The 13,515-nt window shown below is 36.1% G+C and overlaps 1 protein-coding gene across 14 annotated transcripts in view; it reads left to right on the forward strand.

Moving 5' to 3' along the window:
• Nucleotides 1-13,515, forward strand: part of ITPR2 (inositol 1,4,5-trisphosphate receptor type 2) — a 499,386-nt gene that overhangs the window by 340,721 nt on the left and 145,150 nt on the right. For all 14 annotated transcript variants that reach the window (XR_010148345.1, XM_063786880.1, XM_016923764.4 and 11 more), the window contains 5 exons: nucleotides 186-294; nucleotides 1,096-1,283; nucleotides 8,191-8,374; nucleotides 9,080-9,336; nucleotides 12,339-12,539. Coding sequence is in view for 13 of the 14 variants with exons in the window: in XM_063786880.1 (XP_063642950.1) it covers nucleotides 186-294; nucleotides 1,096-1,283; nucleotides 8,191-8,374; nucleotides 9,080-9,336; nucleotides 12,339-12,539 (939 nt within the window). In the remaining variant the exon portion in view is untranslated. The remainder of the gene's footprint in view (nucleotides 1-185; nucleotides 295-1,095; nucleotides 1,284-8,190; nucleotides 8,375-9,079; nucleotides 9,337-12,338; nucleotides 12,540-13,515) is intronic.

Below are 13,515 nucleotides of genomic sequence, written 5' to 3' on the forward strand. Positions count from 1 at the left end.
GCAAAATGATTATTTTATTGGGATGCATTTGTAAATTTTTGCCTCAGAAAATATTATCTGATATAAAGTTAATTTTTCCATGCCTCAACATCATTCACAAAATGCATTTAAAGCATTTAACATACTGACATTTTTCACTTTTATTAGAAAAGGAAACAGTAACTCTTTGTTATCCTTCTTCTTAGGGTAACACATTAAGAAAGATACTTCTGAATCGATACTTTAAAGGTGATTATAGTATTGGTGTGAATGGACACCTATCAGGGGCCTACTCCAAAACTGCACAGGTGGGAGGTAAGTCCTGTCATTCGTTTTCTCATTTTAGGATTCTCATGATACATCTTCATGTCAGTGTTACTCTAGTATTTTACTGAAATGGCAGATATATAAAAGAGTCATTTAAAAATCACTGTTAAAAACTTTCATACAATTTGGGGCTCATAAAACAACAGATTTGAACATCAGAATTGATTTTGCTTTTTGACCTTGGAAAAATAGTTAAACTAAGTTATAATCTCTTAATGTATAAATTAAGGACAAAATAAAGCTAGTTTTCTCTTTCTGTTTTTAAGAAAAACATTTAATCCCATGTGTCAAACATTTAATAAAGAGTTCTATTTTTACAAACTTTGATATTTTTAAACTCAAGCTTTTTTTTTTTTTTCTGAGGCAGAGTCTCACTCTGTCACCCAGCCCAGAGTGCAGTGGCGCAATCTTGGCTCACTGCAACCTCTGCCTCTGAGGTTCAAGCAATTCTCCTGCCTTAGCCTCCCAAGTAGCTGTGATTACAGTCATGTGCCACCACGCCTGGCTAATTTTTGTATTTTTAGTAGAATTGGGGTTTCACTCTGTTGGCCAGGCTGGTCTCAGACTCCTGACCTCAAGTGATCTGCTTGCCTTAGCTTCCCAAAGTGCTGGGATTACAGGCGTGAGCCACCATGCCCAGCCTCAAGCTTCTATTATATTTAACTTTGTAGGGAAAAAATCTCAATGATTAATATTTTTATTAAAATAATAAAATTTAAGAATTTGAAAACCTTACATATTAATAATGTCTACAATTAAGGTTTATTTATTTATTTTTCCCAATCACAGGAAGCTTTTCTGGACAAGATTCAGATAAGATGGGGATATCAATGTCAGACATTCAGTGTCTGCTGGATAAAGAAGGTGCATCAGAACTTGTCATCGATGTTATAGTGAACACCAAAAATGACAGAATTTTTTCAGAAGGCATTTTCCTCGGCATTGCCTTGCTTGAAGGAGGAAATACACAAACACAGGTACTTGTTCATCAATCATGGGGATTACATTTATTATTGGTATTTCTTGTTTACTTGTCACAGAAACCAAGGAAAAGTAATGTGTTTCTTTTAGCTCTTATTACTATCTAAAAAAAAAAAAATCCATGTATCACACTTTTCTTAAATTTGTTTGCTGTAGAAACTACAGAGCTTCACAATTTATTCAGTCAAGCAGAACATTCCTCTGAAACTTCCTTCTGACATGATTCCAGGAATTCCACAACAGTGAGCAATATGCTCACCTGCACACAGGAGATTAGGCCACTATTTCCAGAAGGCACATGTTTTCTTTTGAAACTTCTGCCAAGTGGCCCGTAGGGTTGACTACACCCAAAGGCAAAACATGCTGCATGAGCCCGAGTGCTGGAGAGTGTTCCCAGATGACAGACATTGTCCTCCAGTCTTTTTTTTTTTCATTTATCATTATGGTTAAATAATAATAATTGTACATATTTATAGGGTACAGTGTGATATTTTGATACATGTGTATAATATGTAATGATCAAATCAAGGTAATTAGCACATCTTTCACCTCAAATGTTTATCATTTCTTTGTGTTGGGAACACTCAAAATTCACTTTTCTAGCTGTTTGAAAATATACAATAAATTGTTAATTATGGCCACCTTACCGAGGATTAGAACACAGGAATTTATTCCTCCTATGTAGCTGTCTGTTTTGCTGCTCGGTAGCCTGCTCTTTCTAGGTTTGCCTTGGTCAGCAAAGAAAACTGTCTACTTACAACTAAGTATATAATTAGAAATTCCAAAAGCCATTTTCTCGACTCATGGCCAGCAGAAGCCATGTCTAATTTGAAACTGGGATATTGTGCTTCATTTAACCATCAAATACATTGAACAATAGGAACATTACCATCTAACACATCCAATCACAGTGGCTTTAGGAGTAAAGGCCTCACGAGCAGCAAGTGGCATGGTGACAAAAACAACGCTAAATCAATAGTACTGAGTTGAGAAAAGAAAGTGTTTAAAATTCTCATGATGCTGTAGCTGCAGCATAGATTTCCTCTGAGGGAATTTGAGGAAGGAGGTGATGGAGGAAATTGAGTGAGTTTTTTTGGAAATTATCTTATCTGAACCAGGTATTCAGTTGGGACTTTTTAAAAATTTAATTTAATTTTTAATTGACAAATAATCATTGTGTATATTTATGGGGTACAATCTGATGCTTATATATATATATATATACACACACACACACACACACACACACACACACATATCGTGCAATGATCAAATCAGGATAATTAGCATATCCATCACCTCAAATATTTATCATTTACTTGTAGTGGGAGCATTTAAAATTCTTTCAGCTATTTGGAAATATATAGCATATTATTGTTATTAAGTATCATTGCCTTGCTTTGCAGTAGAACACCAAAACTTACTCCTCCTGTTTAACTGAAACTGGACTCTTTGACCAATGTTCCACTGTCTACGTCTATGACTTCAACATTTTTAGATTCCACTATTTCACTTATCAATGGATGAATGATTTTTAAAAATGTGGTATATAAACATGACAGAATACTATTCAGACTTAAACCAGGAAGTTCTGTCAATTGGGACTTTCTAGGGAAAGTGTCCAGTCAACCACATAACATTAGATAAAGGCTTGTTCAGTGGATAGAAGTGAAGGATTTTTTTTTTTTTTTTTTTGGTGGGGGGCATCTCTAGAAGATATCCTCAGGATTACAGTCTTTTGTAGATTTCTGTTTCTAGGCCACTAAGGGTCACCAGATGGGATCATCCTTCATCCTTCGCACTTATTTATGCTTACTTATATCCTCATATTGCTGGGGAATAAGCCAGCTCCCATTGGAAACTGCACCTTCTACTTATAAATTCCTGGCAAGTTGTTCCCCTAGATCTCTCACAACCGAAATATTTTTCAGTCCTTCTTTACATGATTTTCTGTGGCATTTGCCACTAGTGACTTTTTCTTTCTTCTTGAAACCTTTTCTGCCTGGGTCTTGGGATACCACCCTCTCCAGCTTGTCTTCTACCTCCTACCATTTCTTCTTAGCCTTCTGCAAAGGTTTTTCTCCCTCTACTTAACTCCCAAGTTTCTTTGGACTCTCTGTTCTCACTCTGTGTGTTCCCCACCCTGACCTCATTCATTTCCACACCTTTAACGTTTACTGTGTTTGGATGCTTCTGAACTTACTGACGTTCTAGACTATGTATCCGGCTGTCTTCCAGAATATTTAGTGGGATGTGCACAAATGCCTTAAACTCAACATGTCTCACATGGAGTCTGCTGTTGCTCTCCATTCACGCACTGCTCCTTTTGCCATTGCCTCTCTCGGTGACTGGCACTCCATCTACCCAGTTGTCTGACCAGAAAATGATAGTCATCCTTGACCTTAACTTGTACACCCTTACTTACTCTCTTCCTGAACATCCCACTGATGACCAACTTCTGTGATTCTGCCCCCTTAATATCCCTCATATCCATACTCTATTATTTTCAATTCCTGCTTTTCCAGCTCTCACTACAGATTCTCCTTATCTTTTCCTAGACAGTGACAAGTAGTCTTCTAAGAGGTGTCCCTGCTTCCAGTTTTGCCCTTCTCCAAATCATTCTCCGTGTTGCCTTCAAAGATGCCTTTTTTTTTTTTTTTTTTTTTTTTTTTTGAGATGGAGTCTTGCTCTGTGGCCCAGGCTGGAGTGCAGTGGTGTAATCTTGGCTCACTGCAAACTCCGCCTCCCGGGTTCACGCCATTCTCCTCCCTCAGCCTCCCGAGTAGCTGGGACTACAGGTGCCCACCACCACGCCCGGCTAATTTTTTGTATTTTTAGTAGAGACGGGGTTTCACTGTGTTAGCCAGGATGGTCTTGATCTCCTGACCTCGTGATCCGCCTGCCTCAGCCTCCCAAAGTGCTGGGATTACAGGTGTGAGCCACCGCACCCAGCCAAAGATGCCTTTCCAAAAACATGCTATTCTTCTGCTTAAAATATGTCACCTGCCCTATAAAGACAAACTCCCTGCTATAGTCCATAAGATACTTCATGATCTCTTCAAATTTTCCAACTTTCCCTTGTTCTTCCACCCTCTTGCCTCCTCCATCCTTCCTCTTATGCATCAGCTACACTTAGCTCTTTGCCATTCCTCAAATGCGTTGTGTTATTTCTCATGCTGCTTTCTCCTCTTTGAGGATTCAACTCAATACATTTCTCCTAGAAGCCTAGGCTCCGTATCTCACTGGGTAGAATTGAATACTGCTTACTATGTGCCCCTGTTATAACCTGTGGATGTCTTTAATGACATTTCTACCACTTTGTTTGCTTGTTTGTTTGTTTTTGAGATGGAGTTTCACTCTTGTCACCCAGGCTGGAGTGCAATGGCGCGATAGCGGCTCACTTCAACTTCTGCCTCCTGGGTTCAAGTGATTCTCCTGCTTCAGCCTCCCGAGTAGCTGGGATTACAGGCACCCACTACCATGCCTGACTAATTTTTTGTACTTTTAGTAGAGACAGGGTTTCATCCTGTGGCCAGGCTGGTCTCCAACTCCTGACCTCAGGTGATCCACCTGCCTCGGCCTCCCAAAGTGCTGGGATTACAGGCATGAGCCACTGCGCCCGGCCATTTCTGCCGCTTTATTTTGCCTCTTCATGTGTGCATCAGGCTTCGTCTAGTAAATTATAAGTCCTTAAAGGTTGAAACTATGTTTTATTCATCTTTGTACCCCTTGTGTCTGGACCAATCTTGGGGTTCAGTCAATGTGCAGAAGTGAATGGATCTGTGAATGAATGGTCCTAATTAAATTCTTTCTTCTTCACAAAGTCTTTCCTAGCTGTCTGGGACATTTGGTGTCCATTCCCTTATCTCAGCTTCCATGCACTTGTTTCTTTAATACCACTTGGCATTTTGCATGTGCTACTTTGTTTGGTTGTAATTTGTATTATACCCTGCCTCTCCAATTGAATTTCAACTTCTTCAGTATAGGGGATCATATCCTATTCTTTATGTCTACAGTGCTTTATAGCCATTCAACAAATATTTTTTGATGAAACAGCATTAAATTACTCTTATATATGAAAACCTTCTTTTAAGATGGATTATGACAATAAGGACCAGCCTTCCTCTACTCGGATGTCTCACATTGTATAACCCAGATGGCAACTATGTTTTCCTGGCTCTAAGAGGTCTAGTTGAGATTAGCTCAAATCTTATTCCTTGCCCTATAGCAGTCTAAAGCGCACTCCTCCCCAAGACACTTGCCAGTTCCATGGGGGTTTTACATTCTCACTGTCTCCTTAGCCAAAAAAGTCTTGCTTTCTCAGCACATAAATTCTTAACACCCCTGCTTCTGTCATACTGAGAACTGCAGCCCCTTCCTTTATTTCTTCCTTTCTAACTACATTAAGTCAATGTGTGTATGTTCTATACTTTATTAAAGATCAACTGAAGGAGAAGGTACAGGAGGTACTTATATTACAATTTCAAATGGAACCTAATGATAGCAATAAGAAAAATTATACCTACTAAATATAAGGCGCTGTTCTTTGTGATTTGTATGTATTAACTTGGCTAATATTCAAACAACCTGTGAGGTAAGTGGTATGTTATCCTACCTTACTGAAGAAGAAACTGAGATAGACCCAAGCTTACATCGCTAGTTAGAGATAGAGATAGGTTTCAAACCGATGCAGTCTGGCTCCAGATTCTGTGCTCTTAGATGCAATAAGCATCTCTTTTCTAGAAATAGCCATCTCCATCCTCACCCCTAGGATATTTCACTTGAGGATTCTCCCTGCATCATGCTCTTGTCTTTCTCCATTCTCACTTCCCTTCCCTTCTCTGCCTCTTCCAGTCTCCTGTCACACATATCTGTTGATCCATCCCCCTTAGCTCCAAAACACTTGGAGTTTCTTTCCCCTTACACTCTGTGCAGCTAATGGAGGTAGTTTCCTAAGCAAAAATCATGTCTTTAGTGAAAGGAATACTTATGCTACTTGTTGAGATTATATAAATATATATGAAACCTACTTTTCCTTTTTAAAATCGTGTTGTTCAGCATTGTAGATACCTCGTTCTTAAAAGGTGTTATCTATGTAAATAATCTAGCATTTTGATCGTAAGAGGTTGTTTTATACATTTAGTGATTTAGAGTCAGAAAATCTAGATTTAAATCCTAGCTCTACCCCTTACTAGTTATATAATATTGGGCAAGTCACTCATCTTTACTAAACCTCATTTTATGAATCTATAAAATGGAACTAAGAGCACTCTATTCATCACACTGTTGAATTGAAAGTATCTATGAAGTAATACATATGGAAGAACTACATAAATTATGAAACTTTGTTTTAATAGAGCCACAAAGTTCTCATAACTCCTCATTAATATACTGGAAACTCCTTCCACCTTCTAACCCCTTATATTGAAAAGATTTGGGCTTTATCATCTGCTTAATTCATGGGATTGTAGAGGTCTGTGGATGCTGCATTTGTTGTTTGAATTAACAAAACCAGCTTGACTGTTTTACTGTGGTTGCTATGGTTACTGTGACTTTTTGGCCTTCTTTCTTGAGGGTTGCTTGCCCTCTGTGTAGGAGCTTACCCTTGTAGGTGTGCAGCTGACATCTAAGGCTTCATAAGACACTCTGTGTATATACATTGCCCACAGAGAAAATTGCAGGGTAGGCAACCATTTCAAGACCTGATGTCATTAGAGTCTCAGTTACAGATCCCAAGACCTGTGGGTCATGTTTCCAGGAATTCCTAAAGGAAAGCATATCCTGGGGCAAACTCCCCCAAACTGGCTGTTTAAATGTTCTTATATTGGAGTAGGGCCAGTTCTGCTTGATCTGGAAATTATTTTTTCTTATGTTTTCTTCATACTATCTCTCCTCAAGCTTATATAACTCTTTTATTCACTACAGTTAGGGAGTTATTATCTTTATTAATTTATAAATGATATGTATCTTGTTTGTCTTGTATCTATCTCATAATCTTGGTAGTAATAAGTTATAATTCCCCCACCCACTTCAAATTCTGTCTTCTCTGGAATGTGTTATCTTTCCTACCTCCTACTGCTTCTCCTGGACACTTCCATAAGGCATTGAGCAGGCAAGAATTAGGGTAAATCTTCCCAAGGTTGAATATTTCCACATCTTACAAAGATACATTTTATCATACTTTTGTTTCTGAACCATTTCTACATCATTATTGACTATATTTATTTTAAGGTGGATTTGTCTGAGACCCCATGCAAAGCAATGTAGCTAATGAGGAACCAAAAGAAGTTGGTACCTGTTTATCAGTGAGATCCCATGAGTGAGGCTACCATGGTAACACTTTGCAAATTAAATGTGCTGTAATTTAGATAAAGAGAAAAATAGTCCTTTGTAACTTTCCATAAACTCATGTTTATACAGGATGATCTTTGGATTGATGGCTATTTTCCACTTTAGATTACAAACTCATGAGAACAAGGATTGTGGTTGGTTTCCATTTTTGTTCTATCCCTATTAACAGAGGGCTTGACACATAGTAGGCACTCAATACATACATGTTGAATCAATGCATGACTTTATAATAATATAAAAATCAAAGAATTCTTTCCATACAACTTCTTACAATGTCCCTGTAAGTTTTTAAAAATATATAACCAGTAAGGATAAATTAAACAGCATCTGAAAATATGTTGGAGTTTAGTGGAAAATGCTAAGTAAATACCAACTATTATTAGTACACATTAAATAGTACAAGAAACTGGCAAAGGCTGTCAATTTATGAAATAATAATGGGTGGTGCATTAAGTGTGTGCTTTTGCCTATAATGCTTATGTTTAGTTCAAGCATAAAAACACTATTTGTCTCCCCTTGGGTATTGATGTCTTAAAATATGTTTTCTTGCAGTATTCTTTCTACCAGCAGTTGCATGAACAAAAAAAGTCAGAAAAATTCTTTAAAGTTCTCTATGATCGAATGAAGGCTGCTCAGAAAGAAATAAGATCAACAGTGACAGTTAATACCATAGATTTAGGTAACAAAAAAAGGGACGATGACAATGAATTGATGACATCTGGTCCACGAATGAGAGGTAAAGAAGTATTTGAGTATTTGGGAGAACAGAGTGAGAGAAAAGAGGGGAATAGCGTTTAAATCTCATTAACATTTTTCGTCTCTCTTCTCTTGGTTTAATTATCCCCACTGTGGCTCTGATCATCCATAAAGAATTTTGGTCATGGGTTGACCCTAAAACGGCTCTGCAGGACTAAACTTAAATGAGACATAATCAGTGCAAAGCAACCAACGGCATGAAAGATGTTTGATTTCATTGTGGCATGCATGGTAAAGAGTAACTGCCCCAAATCTTTTAAGTGATCGTGAAAATGAAACTTTAAAAACAGAAATTACCACACCAAACTCCAATGAAAGATTCTTGGTATTCAGAATGACAAAATCATCCATGTATTAAATACAAATCATAAAGACATTAACATTTTGAAGTTTGTCACATTTTCTTACCTCCTTGAATATGAAACTCATATACATGAATATATATATGTATATATCAGAAAGACATGAGTCCTTTTAAAATTTGCTAAGCATTGAGATCTTTTTTATGACCCACTGCAGATTTAATTTTTAAGTGCTCTCTCAAATCCTTTTTGGAAATTGTTGCACCTTTTGTCAGATTATTTTTAATTCAATTGTTAGAGAATTTGGGTACCTGGTTTGTTTGTTTTTTTAATTAGTAAAAGCAAATTGGTTCAGAAATATAAAAGTACTGCTTTGTTTTCAGTAAGAGATTCAACACTACATTTAAAAGAAGGAATGAAAGGGCAATTAACAGAAGCTTCTTCAGCAACATCCAAAGCATATTGTGTATACAGAAGAGAAATGGATCCAGAAATAGACATTATGTGCACAGGACCAGAAGCGGGAAACACTGAGGAAAAATCCGCAGAGGAAGTAACAATGAGTCCCGCAATTGCCATCATGCAGCCAATACTGAGATTTCTTCAGTTACTGTGTGAGAATCACAACCGGGAATTGCAGGTATTTGTTCTGTTTTGTGTGAAAGCTGAGAATACAACCTATGTTTATCAGTAATTAAATTCAAATAAAACCAACAAGTAGTTTCGGAGAGCATTTTAGAAAGATAATCAATAAAAGCAATAGTGCTCTTCTGAAATGGGAAGAAACTTTGGTATCAGTGAAGAAAAGGAAGAAGAAAATCCTTTTATGCAAGAAAAAAAATCAGGCTCATACAGTGTCATCCTCCTCAATATTTTTAGCCTCAAATATTTTTAGCCTCAGTGGGCATCCTGTCTTCCTAGTATTCTCTGGTAAGGTTATATTGTTGAGAGAGATTACATTTGTCTCATCTCTATCTTTCATGATTTTATATTCTTAAGGGGCTTTCATTATTTTCAAGCCAATTCATATTTCTTGAGTGAGAGTACTGAGTATATTTGTATGTCTTCATTTGAAACAGAATTAACATAGAAGAGGATGTTTTTAACCAGAGTGAGGGTGGATACATTCAAAAATGAATGTAGTCAGTGTCATATCTTCTTTCCTGCATTTTCCTTTGTTAGATAAATGAACTTAGGAATGCCTATGAATTTTTGAATTTTGGCCTCTTTTTTGCATTGTTTGTACACAGGCAGGCCAAGGCCAGAAACATTGCTTCCAGAGGGACAATACTGGATCAGTGCCCATGGGCCTATCCTAACCCATTTCGTCTGTCAGTGTAGGAAATAGATGTATAGGGTGTATAACACATTAGATAGTATCTGATTGAACAGTTTACTGGTAGGAGTGTGGGATCAGTATAGAAAATACTACTTTTAAAATTGTCTTAAGAAGAATAAATGGTAGATATAAATTCAAATAAACACGTTAAATAATAAATTAATAGAAATAAATACTAAATTAAAATATAAAACATGTTTCCTTCCCTGCTTACCCTTTTACTAGGTTTACTCCCCAGAGAAAACCACTGTTAACAGGTGATTAATCTAGAGAACTTGACTGAATATTGTCAGGGCCCAGGTTTTTTCTTCTAGAAATTTTTATGCATGCATAAGCATATTGAACTGTGCAGGTAAACATTTTTTAAAAATCATATTCTATGGTATTCCGGCCGGGCACAGTGGCTCACGCCTGTAATCCCAGCACTTTGGGAGGCCGAGATGGGTGGATCACAAGGTCAGGAGATCGAGACCATCCTGCCTAACACAGTGAAACCCCGTCTGTACTAAAAAAAAATACAAAAAATTAGCTGGGCGTGGTGGCTGGCACCTGTAGTCCCAGCTACTCAGGAGGCTGAGGCAGGAGAATGGCATGAACCCGGGAGGCGGAGCTTGCAGTGAGCAGAGATGGTGCCACTGCACTCCAGCCTGGGTGACAGAGTGAGACTCCATCTCAAGAAAAAAAAAATCGTATTTTATGGTATTCCTCAACTTACATTTTTCATTTAGTAATATCGGTTATTAGTCAATTACTTATTGCCAGGTTATGTTTATTGGTACATGTTGAAGTACCTAATTTTTATAGTTTTACAGTATTCTAATGTTTGGATGTACTATTATTCATTAAGCCAGTCACATTACCATACGTATGATATGGTTTCTGGTGTTCGTATAACAAGCAGTATGCAGGGAACCTGTTGGTGTACTTATGTACATACATCTAGAAAAACTTTTTTAGAAGTGGAGCTGTATGTTAACTTAAAATTTTGATAGATACTTCCAGTTGCACTTCATAATGATTATATCATTTATAATTAATGAACAATGAAGTTGCACTGTTCATATGAGATTATTTATAATTGAAAATTTGCTCCTCTCCCTACTGAACTTCTTTCTACCTATTTTTTTTCTTTTTCCAACTTCCCATTACTCTTGCCCTCTCTGTGTAGTTTAATGATAATGACACTGAGAAATGTTTATTATGAACTATCTTGATATATATTTACACATATATGTGTATATACATATATACATACATATATGTGTATATACATATACACACACATATGTGTATATACATATACACACATATGTGTATATACATATACACACATATGTGTATATACATATACACACATATATGTATGTATATACATATACACACATATATGTATGTATATACATATACACACACATATATGTATGTATATACATATACACACACATATATGTATGTATATACATATACACACACATATATGTATGTATATACATATACACACACATATATGTATGTATATACATATACATACACATATATGTATGTATATACATATACATACACATATATGTATGTATATACATATACATACACATATATGTATGTATATACATATACATACACATATGTATGTATATACATATACATACACATATGTATGTATATACATATACATACACATATGTATGTATATACATATACATACACATATGTATGTATATACATATACATACACATATGTATGTATATACATATACATACACATATGTATGTATATACATATACATACACATATGTATGTATATACATATACATACACATATATGTATGTATATACATATACATACACATATATGTATGTATATACATATACATACACATATATGTATGTATATACATATACATACACATATATGTATGTATATACATATACATATACCTAAATGTATATGTGTATATACATATACCTAAATGTATATGTGTATATACATATACCTAAATGTATATGTGTATATACATATACCTAAATGTATATGTGTATATACATATATACACATATATGTGTATATACACACATATATATGTGCATGTATACATATGTATGTGTGTGTGTATATATATATATAGATGCTTGGGGAAAAACCTAAGGGCGTTTCTCCCTCCTTAAATGGAGGACAGTTTTAATAAATGCGAATACTTTTCTTATGAAGAAAAGTTAGAAAAGCACACATATGGGAAGAACAGCAAACAATCAGCACAGTGAATTTTTGTAACCCTTCAATTTTATTTTCTTTTGCCTTCAGAACTTCTTGAGGAATCAAAACAACAAAACAAATTACAACCTAGTCTGTGAGACCCTTCAGTTTCTGGACTGCATTTGTGGAAGTACAACCGGTGGCCTGGGCCTGTTGGGTCTCTACATCAATGAGAAGAATGTAGCACTGGTCAACCAGACCCTGGAGAGCTTGACTGAGTATTGCCAGGGCCCTTGCCATGAAAATCAGGTAACCAGAAGTATCCATGACTAATTAGTAAAGGGATTAATTTGGGGAAGGAGCCAATCTTTGTGTGCAGTTGAAAGATCTTTCTTCTTGCTTTGCCAGACATTTTTACTTTCCTAATAAAACATACAAAGACTGAATTATAGACAAGGAAATACTATGCTGTATTTGTATATAATTTCATTGTAAAAACAAGTCCCATGAAAATGTTCAAGATAAAAATCGACTTACTGAAAAAAGTGAAATATGTGTCATGACCACCACCCAGTTTTCATCTTTAGTGAACTTTTCCAGGATTTGTGGAATAAACTTTCTTTGGCTCCTTTGGCATCCCTACAAGGAGTAGTATATGTTATTTCTTCTATATGCACAATAAACTTATGAATAGGTATCATTATTCCTAGTTTGCTGATGAATAGGTTCTAACCCAAAGATTAGGTGACTTTCCAGAGTTTCAGAGTGACAGAATCAATAAGTTGTAGAGCCATTCTTACAACTAAGGACTTTTGATTCTGAATCTAAATCGAGTGCTCTTTTGACTATATTACATTTTGGAGGGCACAGTTTCAAGTCTCTTTTCCAGAATGTTTGTCTCTGATTTTGTTTTCTGGGATATCAAGGATATATTGTGGGAGTAGAAGGCCGGACACTTGGTCAATCAAGGTAAGGGATGCCACCTGAAAGTTTGCCAGTTGACTGTTTCACCTCCTCTCAGGCATCATGGAGCTACCATCGTAAGCATGGATCAGTCCAGAAGACAGAGTTTTCAAGTCATAAACATTTCTGGATATAAATATTAAAAAAGTCATTGAGAGCAAACATCAACGATTGACATAGAAAATTGTGAAAAAGAAATTTGCTTTTTTAAACATTGCAGTTTACATGAGATACGCACACATACACACGGTGTCTATGCACACACACATACATTTATGAATCTATACACACATGTGTACATGCATAGGTGTGTACAATGAAA

Source organism: Pan troglodytes, chromosome 10 (genome assembly GCF_028858775.2).
Source record: "Pan troglodytes isolate AG18354 chromosome 10, NHGRI_mPanTro3-v2.0_pri, whole genome shotgun sequence".
Taxonomy (NCBI): Eukaryota; Metazoa; Chordata; class Mammalia; order Primates; family Hominidae; genus Pan; species Pan troglodytes.